At 45.3% G+C, this 12,838-nt stretch overlaps 8 protein-coding genes and 1 non-coding gene across 9 annotated transcripts; 2 read left to right on the top strand and 7 right to left on the bottom strand. All coding sequences in view use genetic code 12, as the record gives it.

Annotated features, from left to right (window-relative positions):
* Positions 1–82: 82 nt before the first annotated feature.
* On the top strand, positions 83–1,072 carry CJI96_0000726 (uncharacterized protein; the record flags this gene model as incomplete). The annotated part of the gene is made up of 1 exon (XM_029034952.2): positions 83–1,072. One exon carries the CDS (start codon positions 83–85, stop codon positions 1,070–1,072), a length of 990 nt encoding a protein of 329 aa, XP_028890194.2.
* A 145-nt stretch (positions 1,073–1,217) lies between these two features.
* On the bottom strand, positions 1,218–2,849 carry CJI96_0000725 (uncharacterized protein; the record flags this gene model as incomplete). Its single annotated transcript, XM_029034951.2, has 1 exon — positions 1,218–2,849. One exon carries the CDS (start codon positions 2,847–2,849, stop codon positions 1,218–1,220), a length of 1,632 nt encoding a protein of 543 aa, XP_028890193.2.
* A 1,897-nt stretch (positions 2,850–4,746) lies between these two features.
* URA4 (dihydroorotase) lies at positions 4,747–5,811 on the bottom strand (the record flags this gene model as incomplete). The annotated part of the gene is made up of 1 exon (XM_029034950.2): positions 4,747–5,811. The coding sequence occupies one exon, from the start codon at positions 5,809–5,811 to the stop codon at positions 4,747–4,749; it is 1,065 nt and encodes a 354-aa protein (XP_028890192.2).
* A 144-nt stretch (positions 5,812–5,955) lies between these two features.
* CJI96_0000723 (uncharacterized protein) lies at positions 5,956–6,889 on the bottom strand (the record flags this gene model as incomplete). Its single annotated transcript, XM_029034949.2, has 2 exons — positions 5,956–6,176; positions 6,223–6,889. 2 exons carry the CDS (start codon positions 6,887–6,889, stop codon positions 5,956–5,958), a joined length of 888 nt encoding a protein of 295 aa, XP_028890191.2.
* A 130-nt stretch (positions 6,890–7,019) lies between these two features.
* Positions 7,020–7,451, top strand: CJI96_0000722 (U4/U6-U5 snRNP complex subunit DIB1; the record flags this gene model as incomplete). The annotated part of the gene is made up of 1 exon (XM_029034948.2): positions 7,020–7,451. One exon carries the CDS (start codon positions 7,020–7,022, stop codon positions 7,449–7,451), a length of 432 nt encoding a protein of 143 aa, XP_028890190.1.
* Positions 7,452–7,506: 55 nt separating this feature from the next.
* On the bottom strand, positions 7,507–8,136 carry TFS1 (Tfs1p; the record flags this gene model as incomplete). The annotated part of the gene is made up of 1 exon (XM_029034947.1): positions 7,507–8,136. The coding sequence occupies one exon, from the start codon at positions 8,134–8,136 to the stop codon at positions 7,507–7,509; it is 630 nt and encodes a 209-aa protein (XP_028890189.1).
* A 724-nt stretch (positions 8,137–8,860) lies between these two features.
* HAP5 (Hap5p) lies at positions 8,861–9,880 on the bottom strand (the record flags this gene model as incomplete). The annotated part of the gene is made up of 1 exon (XM_029034946.2): positions 8,861–9,880. One exon carries the CDS (start codon positions 9,878–9,880, stop codon positions 8,861–8,863), a length of 1,020 nt encoding a protein of 339 aa, XP_028890188.2.
* A 382-nt stretch (positions 9,881–10,262) lies between these two features.
* CJI96_0000719 lies at positions 10,263–10,333 on the bottom strand. The gene has a single exon. It is a non-coding gene; the product is annotated as a tRNA-Gly (tRNA).
* A 136-nt stretch (positions 10,334–10,469) lies between these two features.
* Positions 10,470–12,812, bottom strand: PMT6 (dolichyl-phosphate-mannose-protein mannosyltransferase; the record flags this gene model as incomplete). The annotated part of the gene is made up of 1 exon (XM_029034945.2): positions 10,470–12,812. One exon carries the CDS (start codon positions 12,810–12,812, stop codon positions 10,470–10,472), a length of 2,343 nt encoding a protein of 780 aa, XP_028890187.2.
* Positions 12,813–12,838: the final 26 nt, after the last annotated feature.

Here is a 12,838-nt window from a genome sequence, read left to right as displayed (position 1 = left end):
TCCCGGAATCTCGTCCACGTTCACTATGAAAATTTTCAGACATGTCACCTGAGAATAGTTCCTGAAAGTCAATCGCTATAAAATGTCACTTTTAATCCCAAATCTTAACGATAGAACCGATGCGCACGACCATTTAGAAGTTAGAGAAGAGTTTCGCCAGGCGGTTGCAGGAGCCCGCCAGGATGAAAATGCCAGAGAAATGTTTAGATGGGACTTTGAAACGGTTCCGGGGTTCTTCAAGCAGTCAGATGAAGAAACTGATGATGTTACTTTTAACTACGCCTTCCACAATATAGGCAGACTCAAGAGCTGGAAAGATATGATCGACGAGTTGGTGAAGCTTAATAAGAATGCCAAACCCAATGAGGTGTACAAGTTGGTCACTTGCGCTAGACACGGTCAGGGTTTTCATAATGTCGTTGTAGAGAAGTACGGAGAGGATGCATGGGATGAAAAATGGAGCCGTCTCAATACGGACGGAGAATTGGAGTATGGACCTGATGCAATGCTCACCGAAAGAGGTATAAACCAAGCGAAGCAAAACAATGAGGTGTGGACAGCGGAAGTAAGGGAGCATGGTGCTCCGTTACCTGACAAGTTCTACGTATCACCTTTGCAAAGATCAATGTGGACCTTGCTATACACTTGGGAGGGACTAAGACATGAAGACCAGCGTCCCATTATCGTGGAGAACTTGAGAGAGCGTTACGGAGATCATACGTGCAACAAAAGAAGTCCGAAAAGGGTCATCCTGGAAAGATTTGCAAAGTACAACTTCGAGTTTGAAGAAGGGTTTACTGAGGAAGATGAGCTTCACACCCACGAGCAGGAGACGCACTTTCACCAGTGTCTCAGAACAAATGAGTTTTGCCAAGAGCTCTTCGAAAAAGATTGGGATAGCGAAGTTGGCGCCGTAGATCGCCATAAGGCTTTGAAGAGCATGTTCATTTCCACCACATCCCATGCTGGTACCATCAGTGAGCTTTTAACCGTTTTCCAGCATAGACCCTTCGCCATCTCTACCGGTGGTATGATACCCGTAGTGGTGAAGGCTACTAGGGTGATAGATTAAAGTAGATAATGCATCAAAGATGCTACTTGCGACAAGTACAAGTCATCTTAACAACTCTAAGAGAATTCCAAAGTATATAACCTTACCAAATAAGTAGTTCCCAAATTGTGACGAATTAAAGTAGAGACACTCGAGTGTGCCCATTTTAAACCCTCTCGACACTAGATGAAGTGTCAGAAGCGGCAGTGTGACGAACACGAGGTTCATTGTCGGTCTTCTTCTCCAGGATACTGTCACCAGATTCTTCAAAGTCGTGGACAATAGTACCATTACCCAAGCTGGAGATGTCATAGCCATTCTCCTTCAAGTAAGAGACAAATCTTCTGTCCTCCTCGTTGATAGCTTCTTGGCCCACAGATGGACAGAAAAACAAAGTCAAACAGGCTGAGAAGAGACATAAGGAAGACGAAACGTAGAAGGCAGTCTTGATACCCGCGTCAGAGTCTGAGCCACCGTTGTTCTTCAAGATAACAGGGAAAACATAGGTACCTACGAAGGCACCCACTTTACCAATAGCAGCAGCGATACCATAGTACTGGCCCCTAACTGGTGTGGAGGAGGTCTTGGACGCCAAGCAGCCAACGTTGTTGCCAGCACCGAATTCACCAAGAGCAGAGAAGATACCGTAGACAACAACGAAACCACCAATTTGATGCTTCAAAGTCCCGAATCCAGCAGTCATACCGAATCCAATGATACCTTGACAGAAGAGACCAATGGCCATCGTAAGTCTTGGCCCAAAGTAATCAGTCGAGAAGCCACCAAGGATGGTTCCTGGGAGATAGAATAGGTTGAAAACGACGTTCCAACCAAAGGTCTTGTACAAATCGCTGTCTGGGATAATGATGTTCAAGATGTAGGATGAATAAAGACCGAAGGAGTATGCAGAGAAATCGTAAATGAACCAAACAATAGAGACAATGGTCAATCTAAACCAGTAGAATTTGATAACGAGCCACCACGGAAACTTCTTGGCGGTCTTCATGTTAGTCTTCTCGTAAGATTCAGAGTTCTTCATCTTCCTTCTCATAAAAAATAAAGCAAGAGGTGGGAATACGCCGAGACCCAAGGTCAACCTCCAAACAGCTCTTAAATGTCTAGGGGAAAAGATCCACAACAAAACCATTGGGACAAATGCAGAGACCACATAGCCGACATCAATGCACGAGTTGGTGAACCAACAGAAGTACCTGTTTCTGTGACCAGCGGGCAACTGGTTGGCGAACTCTGAAGCGATCACCGAGGAGGTTGGGTACTCCGCACCAATGGCGATACCCAAGAAGAAACGGAATGTGGTGATCGCAGCAAACAAACCCTCTGGGGTCTTACCCCAAGTAGCCACTGCGCAGCAAATGGTGAAGAAGATAAGCATGATATTAGCTGCCAACATGCCTCCCTTTCTGGCAAAGTGGTCAGAAATGTAACCAAAGGACAATTGACCAAGAACTGTACCGGCGAATGCAATAGCAGAAACGTTGGAGATAGCGTTGGAATTAGTGTACGCTTCACCATAGATAATAGACAAACATGTGGTGACCGTTGAGATGGAGTTGTTCACGTAACCGTCGGAAAAGAGACCAGCGCCAGATATGAAGGCGGGCCACAAGTTCTTCATCTGAACTTTTCTCTGGGCTTCACGCAATTCAGGGTCCTCCTCCTGTGCGTCAGTCGAGTTTCTTTCACGCTGAGCTTTTGTCAAGGCTAGTTCATCGGGCACTCTTTCGGCCCAGCCCCACACAGCGTCCTTTAAGGAATGCGGTAAATCTCTGGAGGACATCGAGGCAGATTTTTTTGAGACAGGGAGATGCTGAAGTTTGATAATCGCTTGACAGGTGTCAAGAGGGTGATTGTAAAAAGCAGAAGACGTCAGTAGTGCTTGGCAGGCGTTCCTAAGAGGTCACAACTACGCAAGCTAGATTGGAATATAAATGCTTAAGATGTCAGCTGCAAAGACAGTTTTTTGCAAGAGGTATGACGAACAATTTTCAATCTTATAATCGGTTCCAGCGGGAGAAAAACTCATGTCTTTATATGCGTAGGTGGCAGCCATCCGGCAGATGGGCGAATCGTGTGTCTCTGTTAAGAAAGCAAATGCTGCAAGCACCTAACCAAAGCGCCGTACGAGCAGCAGAGGCCCGCTGAGTGAAGGCTATCTCAGCTGCACGGTTGCCGCACATGCAGATGGAGTAAGGCCTGACACAAATTAGCTAATAGATGAAAGTCGCGACACCCATAGAATGGGTGCTCAGAAAAACCAAGAGCGAAGCTAGTCGACACTAAGCGTAAGCGAGCTTGACACTTTTCTTGGCGACGGAAAAAGTATGTTCGGTTTATTTTAGTCGCACTGGACTAGTAAACTATTCTATCAAACTATGAGTCCCCGTTTGTGGGGAGCTGGGGGCAACGTGGGCTGCTACGTTTGTGGAGCGTTCTACCGCAGGCGTGACAGAAGCACCATGGGCAACTCGCTAGTGATGAGTCGCACAGCGCCAGTTCGCCGGATAAATACACCACATGGAGCAAAAGTGATATGGAACGTGGGGTCGGTTCATTTAGAAGAAGCACCACAAGCAGCGGTGCAGCATTGTTGAGTAGTCTCTTGGTCGGCTCGCTAGGCTCCTCATGTATGCTGTAGGAGGAGTAAGCCCTTGGCCGTCTTCGACAAAGATCCACAAAACAATAGCTTTGTTCTTATCTCTGGCGAGATGAGATAAGGGAGGAGAAGCTGGCACAAGCTAACGCACCCCAAAACCTTTGCCTCAAAGAACATTGCTTCAAAAGTAATTTGCCTTGAAGGTGATTTTGCCGAACGCTGGGTGCATGCGCCTCATGGGTCCTTTACCAGTGCAAGTTTCCTCACAAGACGCCTATTGGCGAGCGAGCGTAAGTGTGCATCGTAGCCTTCGGTGCGTTCGGATCAGAAGACTCCCAGAAGACCCTTGTGCACTGGTCAGGTGGGAAAGTGAGATCGTTTGTGGCCAGATTATCGGAATATGACTGATTCATGAGTATTCATTTGTTCTTGCCTAAGCTTGTTTCATCTCATTTCTCTTAACCTTTATTGTGAGCACCTTTCTCGGAAAATCGTGCATCGTTGCGGCATCTTTTACGGTGAGTAGTTCCTTCACATTAAGAATTTCTGGATCGAACATTCTGACGTTTTCGAATGTTTTCACAGTTCTTCTCGGCCAAAGCTGTCTTGAGACATAATCAATATACAAAACTAGAACTTGCGATCATTGATCTCCGGTCGATGTTGACTTGGAACTATCTTCAATTAATTCTAAATTTTCCTGATAGGCCCCGTGGGCATTGTTCTCACGTAGAAAGTTACTTGCAAGAGAGTAACGCGCGAGAGTGGGCAATAGGCGGTGGCACTACTAAATTTAACTTCGTCTGCTTCATTCCTATGCCCGAGAATTTCTCACTTAATTTAACGTAAACCTATCCCTTTATAGGAGCTGCCTCACCGTCGTGCCTTTCGAGAAGCACCCTCGAGGTCTTGCAAAGTCCTGTCAAGATTTTGTCCTTCATGCATCTATTGGACCCTCGTGGGGTCAGCTTCTGACATACAAAGACCATTTACAAGATCTCTTTATTCAAGGTTGAAAGTGCACATATTAGCTCCTCCGCATTCCTATTTACGCTATCCTGATGCGCTGTGCAAACTTGAATCATCTCCACTCAACGGCGTACTTCAAGGTCTCTCCAGCTTTGAAGGGAACAACCTCCAAAGTGTCATTACCTATAACCTTGGGGACGGCATTGTCACGCCTCACAAGGTAGACCTTGTCCTTGTTGACGACATCCTCATCTGTAATCCCGTAGAACGCCTTTCCGTTATCAGAGACAAATTTTTTCAAGTTGTCAAGTTTACCAACGGTGTCGAACACCTCGGCAACGTAGGCAATTGCATTGCACTGTGTGTATACACCAGCACAAACACCTGTGTGCTTCGCTTTATTTACAATTGGATGTGGTGCGGAGTCCGACCCAAAGAAGAAGTACTTTTCGCCAGAAGTAGCAGCTTCAATCAACGCCCTCATGTCAGCAGGCAATTTCGCAACAGGTTTGCAAAAGTTGATCGGGTTACCTGCCCACGAGTCTATGGTCAATGAAAGGTGGTGTGCAGTGATTGTTGCAGCGACCTTGGATTGTGGGTTTTCTCGGTGGATTTCACGAATTGTGTCGACGGCGTTTTTGGTGGTACAGTGCTCAAGTATGATCCTCAAATTTGGGAAGTCGTTAGAGAGTTTGATGAGGGCAGGCAAGAACTGCGGCTCGGCATTCAAAACATGGATATCTTCATCTTTGGATGGTGGCTTCTCACCATGCAAGTTGAGAACCAAGTTGTTCTCTTCTAGAGCTTTGAAGATTGGGTAAAAATCAGAAAAGTCGTTGGGATCAACACCAGCGGCTGAGTTGGTGGTAACTCCGGCAGGATAGCACTTGACACCATGAATGGCACCGATCTTGGCAGCTTCGTTGATAAGCTCCGGACTCAAATCTTTACAAAGATAGAAACTCATCAAGAAAGTTGTCTTGGGGGAGAGCTCCTCAAGACTCTTCTTATACTCAACCACACGGTCGATAGTGGTGATTGGGGGGACTAGGTTTGGCATGACATAAGCGATCGATACTCCACCATCTCTGACTGTGGGAGTGATGAGATCCATCATCCTTCCATCACGAAGATGGACGTGCATATCAGCGGTGATTCCAAGCTCGATTTCAGACATCTTATGAGAGAACTGCCGATGTCTACTTCGAAAAGCTGACTATGGAGGGCTGAAAAAATGCAAATACATACAGGCGCACGTGATCAAATATCGATTACCCCAGATTCAGACCATCAAAAGAAAGCTGCATTCGATTCAACATACTCATGATCCAGAAAACATTTCAACGACTTCAAAATCCCCAAGTCTCACCAAGACTGATGATTTTATCACCTCATCATATTCATCGTCGATCGAGTTGATTAGACATCTAAGCAAGTCGTAGGTAGCCTTAACTTCCTCCCTTTCGCCATCATTTCCAAGCCACAAGATTATAATTAAGTACTCAGTGGTTGCTTTTCCAAGGGTGATGCCTACTATAGGAACTGCGGTGTTAGTATAAAAAGCAAAACTCGATGTATGACAACGTACTGGTGATCCCTAGTGGTTTTGAAAGGTCATCCAAGAGGACGCTTTTGCATACCTTATGAAAGCTAACCACTGCTTTCTCCCTGTCAACTTTCATGAAGACCGTTATGTTCAGGTAGTCTTCTTTGGTTGTTGGCGTGATCTCTTTTCTCAAAATATGAAGCTTCCTCCATGAAAGGTCCTCGTTCGAGATTGACTCAGTCAAGCCGTCTAGGGCTTTTGAATCGGATATGTCCTCCGTTGAGTACTCCTTGGTGCCATTCTCTATTCTTTGAGTCCATGCAACCCACTCAAGTATATAAATGTCATACGGAAGCGCCTTTCTTGCAAGGCTCTCTGCTTTGAGTTGGTGGTAGACAAGGGCATCGTCATGAGTATCGATCAACAACTTCGTTGGCGAGCCAAATATGGACTTGGGTTTTGGTCTCTCTGCAAGGTGAGATCTCGGTTGAGTACCTGAAGCCTTCGCTTCAAAGCATTCCTTGAAGCTTTCCTCGTGAGCCTCCTTGTTCGCATGTTGGGGATTGAAGAAAGACTTGATATGGTCTCGAATTCTGAACTTAGTATGTGAAATCGAGGGAAATTCGGTATGGGCGCTCTCATCCGACGACGTCAACTCGTGGTCGGTCTCGAATTCTAAGTCGGGTAAATTTACTGACTGGATGTTCATCTATGGGGCGTATCAAATGGTTGCAAAAACTAAGCTTTTTTGTACAGTAAAGCTGTGAAGGTGCGTGCCTCCGCGCACGCATAGGCTCCTCATCTCGAAGTGTCACTATAGGACACTACCCGGGAAAACCATGAGTTCGATTTTCATTCCGCATCTTCGAACAGGTTGGCATGTTGACCAGGCCATTTTATCAGAGGATGAAAGGCTTGTGATCATCCGGTTTGGTAAAGACTATGACCGCCTGTGCATGATCATGGATGAGATTCTTTACGGGATAGCAGAGAAGGTCAAGAACTTTGCTGCTATCTATGTCTGTGATATTGAGCAAGTTCCTGACTTCAACGAAATGTATGAGCTCTACGATCCTTGTACAGTTATGTTCTTCTATCGCAACAAGCATATGATGTGTGACTTTGGCACCGGCAACAACAACAAGCTCAATTTCCTTATAGACAATAAACAAGATATGATTGATATCATTGAGACGATTTACAGGGGTGCTATCAAGGGTAAGGGCTTAGTTGTTAGTCCGAAGGACTACAGCTCCGCGAGATTACGGTGAACTACTACTGAAAAGCGGTTTCAAAAGGATGTGTTTCGTTCATTATACTAACACGCTACTCCTGGACTTCGTTCTGAGCAAAGAAGAAGTTGACGGCCAACAATTGTGAGTTGCCGCCGTGTTTTTTGAAATAGTCTCTGACTCCAGAGCCAGGCACATTGGTTCCCCAGGTTGGTCTGTCAGGTGGTGTGACCAAATTGGCCTTGGGATCCTGCTTGTACAATAAGAAAACATATCTGTGCTTTCCTGTCTTCTCAGGTGGCGCTGGGCCAACGTAGCTCAAGAGCTCTTTACCCTTACTAATATCCAACACTGTAGACAAGGACTCCTCAGACTCAGCGTTGTTTGTGTTCAATGGCAAGTCTGTGACAATCCAGTGGGCGTATTCCGACCATTTCTTATCACCTCTAGTTGGAGCATCCGGATCGGTCAACACCAAAGTGAATTTGTCCTCCTCGTTAACCTGCAATTCCTTCTCTTGGTTTGGTGAGTTCAATGTGAATTGAATGGTTGGAACATGCTGAGTGTCCGCCACTTTCAATGTGTTGCCCAAAGTGACATGGTGTTCTTTCGAGTACTCAATAGTTAACAAACCCTGAGTGTCGAATTTGTCGACGACATCGGGGATGATGGAATGTTTGTTGTAGGCTTCGTCCAAGGATTGAGAAATTGTCATCAAATTCATTTTTGGCACACGTAATTTGGGAATAATTAAGGATGGGCGGGCTTGTCTTGCTAGGGCACCCCTATATATAGAGAACATAACTCAATTGCTTAAATGAGAGGAGTTGACATAGAACCACATGACGTAAAAAGGGAGCGTGAGGAGCCTATATAATTCTAGAGTGCATTCAGAGCAAGGTGCCGCACAATGGATACATCCCATTCCATTGAGGACATCCCGACAGCATCCGATCTCCTTGCATACAACTATATAGTATTGAAAAGTTGCTGTGGGGATTTTTGGCCAGGTTTTCGTTTTCTGGCTAAAGTGATCAATGTAAAATACGAGATTGAAAGTCTGTAAAAGTTTCAGATCAAACTGCATCTATTATTAATGCTGTGGAGTAGCCCAAGATTTGGACAATATAAGTGAGAACACACCAAGGTTGCGAATCCAATGTGGAAAAATTGCCACCAAAAATCGTCCCTCAACAATTAGTTGATAAACGATATAGTATCGACTTCGCCTGTACTAGATTCGTACAACCTAGAAAGAGTTTGATAACTCAAGCGTTTTTTTGGGGTAACTTACTGAAGCGAAATCTTACACGTACTATTGATCTAACTAAAATACATTGGACTACTTGTACAGGGTCTGCTCACGCAGCCATTCTTTTTCTTGTCTCTTGAGAACTGAATCAGCTAGACGACCAAATAAGCGTCTTCAGTCCGCCTTACATCGGCTGCTAGTAACCGGTTTCGTAAGATTGGTAGTTCTCGAAGTTATATCCCGACCCTTCCTCATTCTCCTCCTGCTTCACTCCTTCGTCTTGAGGATTTCTCATGTCGTCGAGCGGTGGGACCGGATGTTGAAGCTCACGGGCGTCCCCCTTGTCGTTGTCAGATATTGGACGGGGCGGAAGCTGGTTCTGGGGCAGCCTTATCTGAGGCAAGTGAGGAACGCCTTGAAGAGGCAGTCCCAGGTTACCTGGCAGTTGTGTATTCTGTCCAATCGATGCTTCTACTGGAGCAGGAACGGGTGGGTTACCTGGGCCACGAATTTGGGAGACATGCATCAGCGGCTGCGAAAACTGGTGCATTTGTGGCTGCGAAGTAGTAGCTACGTAGCTGCCACCTCGAGACAGGCCCAGGAATGACTTTTTAGGTTTTTCCTCTTCCCTGGGCACCACATCAATAAGGAAGTCAAACATGTCGCTTTTGGTTAATGCAGCGGCAATGTCTGATTTTTGAAGTGTTCTGCGCTTGTTCTCTTCGGCATGTATCCATGCTCGCATTGTTAGTTCGGTGATGAAGACATCGCACCCTTTGGCAAATAGGATAGGGGCCTCAGCACTGATCATCTTCACCTCTTCATCCGTCTTCATCACCTTCTTGATTCTGGCCAAGGGCAACTGGTGGTTCTTGAAGTCATGGTCATCATTCTCGATGGAGTCAATTGTTTCCTGCCAATACTGCATCAACATTTCTCTGTTCTTACCTGTCAACCCCTGGCCAACATTTCCAAAAACTCCTCCAGGCTGCGGTTGAGCTTGTTGTTGGGCAACTGCCGCATCAGCGGCCGCTTGAGCGGCTAAAAGCTCTTCCTCATCAACAACAGGATGTGTAGTCAGTTGAGGAGGGGCTCGTTCTGAGGCAGTCGGTATCGACTGCTCGTTGTAATGATGCTCTCCAACGCCATTGTGACCTTGTTGTTGGTTTAAATGGGTCAACTCTTGGTCGTCCAAGTAAGTGTTGTTATACTCCATTATCGGGAGCTGTAGCTGTTCGGGGTTCTTAGCCGATATTGAGCGGTTTGAGGTCGAAAGCAGTCAGCGAAATCGTTGCAAGGTCTCAAGAGACAATCAGACAAGCTCGAAGTTACTAAATTGTGATCAAAAGAAAGTTATGGGGTCTCGAGCTTCCACCTATGACTTCGTCTCCGATTGCAAGCGTAAAGTGGGATTTTCCTACGTGCGAGAGAACGGACAAGTGCCTGTGCAGGAATAACCTCGGCTTTTGGCACCGATGTATCGGCTCGCAATATGCCAATATCAAATTAACCATAAAGATGCAAACGATAAATTACACACGAGAATCTGATCAGCTAGGACTTAGTGAGTAGTGGCGAAGTAAGATTAAAAAAAAAAATGCGCAAGCCCGGAATCGAACCGGGGGCCCAACGATGGCAACGTTGGATTTTACCACTAAACCACTTGCGCGAGTATGAAAATAATAACGGTCGTGCCAAAACATAAGCAACTAACGTTTGACCATATTTTTTTTGGAAAAATCTGATTTAATCAACTCTTCTACACTCTAGTTTGTCCAAAGTAGTCCCTTACCTATTTAGAGCTCTCAGAGGCGCCAGGATCTGAGTAGCTTGAGATGCAAGTAATTGGCGATTGCACCTTTCATGCCCAACGACAAGAAACGGTATCTCCAAAAGACACCAACGACTGCAGCGTAAAGAAGTCCATAGACAACGATACATACAATTCTTGGAGCTTTTCTAGCCACCGTGGTTTCAACAACGTAGCCTGATACGAAAATAGCGAAATACAAGGCAGGCACATAATGATGCAAGTAGGTGACTCTACCCATTAAAATGAATGGAAGATAGTGTAGAATATAACCAGCGAGAGGAAAGACTCCCTGTCCCACGAATCTTTGCCATTCAGATCCCTCTATACTCAAGTCGATCCTCTGTCTTTGCCAGAGAAATAGAACTCCAGTCAACAAGATTAGGCTAATCGCAATACATAATGTGCTGAACCAAGTCACGAACGGGTTACCCATGAGAAAGTACTTTGCGTCATCAGTCCACCAGCCGCTCATTCTCAAACCTGTTCTCAAAATCGGCCATTCCCACCATCTTGAAGCCAAGTGATCATAGTGATCACTGTCTGGGACCAATGCGTTATTGGACGCCATCATTCCATAGTTCAATAAGATGAACTCTTTCCAGAATTTAGGCTTCGGTGCAACATATGGCGTCTTTGGGGACTCAAACTCATTGTTGACATGGTCCTCAATATTCCACCAAGCACTCTTGTCATTTTTCAAAAAAACATGTTTGCAAGTAACTTCACCCTGTTGAAAACCCCAGGACGGATATGAATAGCCCGTCGTTGCCAAGTAACAACCTAAAACCTTGTGCCTGAGTCTGAAGTTTGTGGAAATAGGATGAACTTCCAGCATACTCTCGTTTTGAAAGAGAGGAGATGGTGAAATGTCTTGACTTTGGACTTCAATTACCCAGTCGTCTTTCTCGTCATACACGTCAATGTTGCCATAGCAGGAAGTCTCATAGTGGCTTTTCAGAACTGGGGCAGGGATTGAATGCGAATGAAGGAAACATCCGCGATCTTTGTGTAACAACCTTATAGTGTCACCGTCTTTGATGAGAGTCTTGTAGTCAAGAATTAGATCTGGATTTTCATCATCGTATTCAAGTGTTGCGAATTTTCCTTTTTTGGCAGATTCGAGATCAAACTCTATTAAAAACTCATTGTTATTGTCTTTGAAGCCATATGTTGTGATTTGTTGTTGGCGAGAGCCTTCTGGATATAAATGAGGGTGAGAATGAAGCAAATTGGGCAGAAGACCCTGCGATCTGAGGGTCACTAAGGAACCGTATGCAACTGAGCGTGGGCCGTTCTTCAAAGTATTTCCCTCCAATTGCGCCTGAAGTAAAGTCGAAATGGAGCCATCATCTGGGCCGGACCTGTTGAGCACGATGAAATGGACTTTAAACGCAGTGATGTAGATGGTTAGTGGAATGACAATCAAGGTGACGATTCTCACTAGCCAATGACTAATGTATTTCAGCCAAGATGCCCTTTGTTCTGGTGAAGTAACTTTATACAAGCCAATCAACAAGTCGTAAATAGTGTAAAAGCCAACAAGTGCAGTAACGAAGAGACCCACCCACTTGACAGAGCAAACACATCCAATGGAAATACCAGTGAAAGAAAGCCAGAAAATGCCTTGTAACGAGAGAAGGCCCTGCCTGCTATTCAATTGATGAGTCTTGCTAAGACCAAAGAACGTCGTGACGGTGAAGAACAAGAGCATTGAATCTAGTAGGATGAACTTCGATAATGTGAGTGACAACATCTCAAATACAACCAGCAATGAAATGAGCCATACTGTGTAATGAGAGAACCCCAAGGTTAAAGCTGTGAAGTAAGCGAAGGGTGTGCAAAGTATACCAAACAAGCAATTGAAATATCTCATTGCTACTATGTTGAATTCTTCTGGGAAATGATTGCCGCTCTTGAACTCAAACGAGCCGTCATATCCTGCGAGCCATCCTGATAGACCCACAAGAAGCTTGCCTAGAGGCGGATGTACATCGAAATAGAATTCGTGCTTCAAGTAGTGAGAGCCAAATTTGCCAAAATGCGCCTCGTCCCAAATGACCTTCTTGACATCGCCAACACCAGATAGTCTGAAGTATGCAGACACTGCGGTAAGCAACAACGGATTGATCACATAAATGAAAATAGACAGCAATGTCCAAAAGGAGGTGTTTTTTGTTTCTGCGATAGAAAGTGTAGACGTTTGCTTGATGATGGATTCGAGATCTTCACTGCTAGCAAGGGTGTTTGACGACTGAATCTGATTCCTTTGTCTGAGTGTACGTAGATCATGATACTCAGCCCCCGAGGCAAAAGCATCCCGGGCATCGGAAGACATTGATCCTTGGAATTACAAGAAGGGTA

Source organism: Candidozyma auris, chromosome 1 (assembly GCF_003013715.1).
Source record: "Candidozyma auris chromosome 1, complete sequence".
Taxonomy (NCBI): domain Eukaryota; kingdom Fungi; phylum Ascomycota; class Pichiomycetes; order Serinales; family Metschnikowiaceae; genus Candidozyma; species Candidozyma auris.
This window is presented reverse-complemented; position numbering and strand designations above follow the sequence as displayed.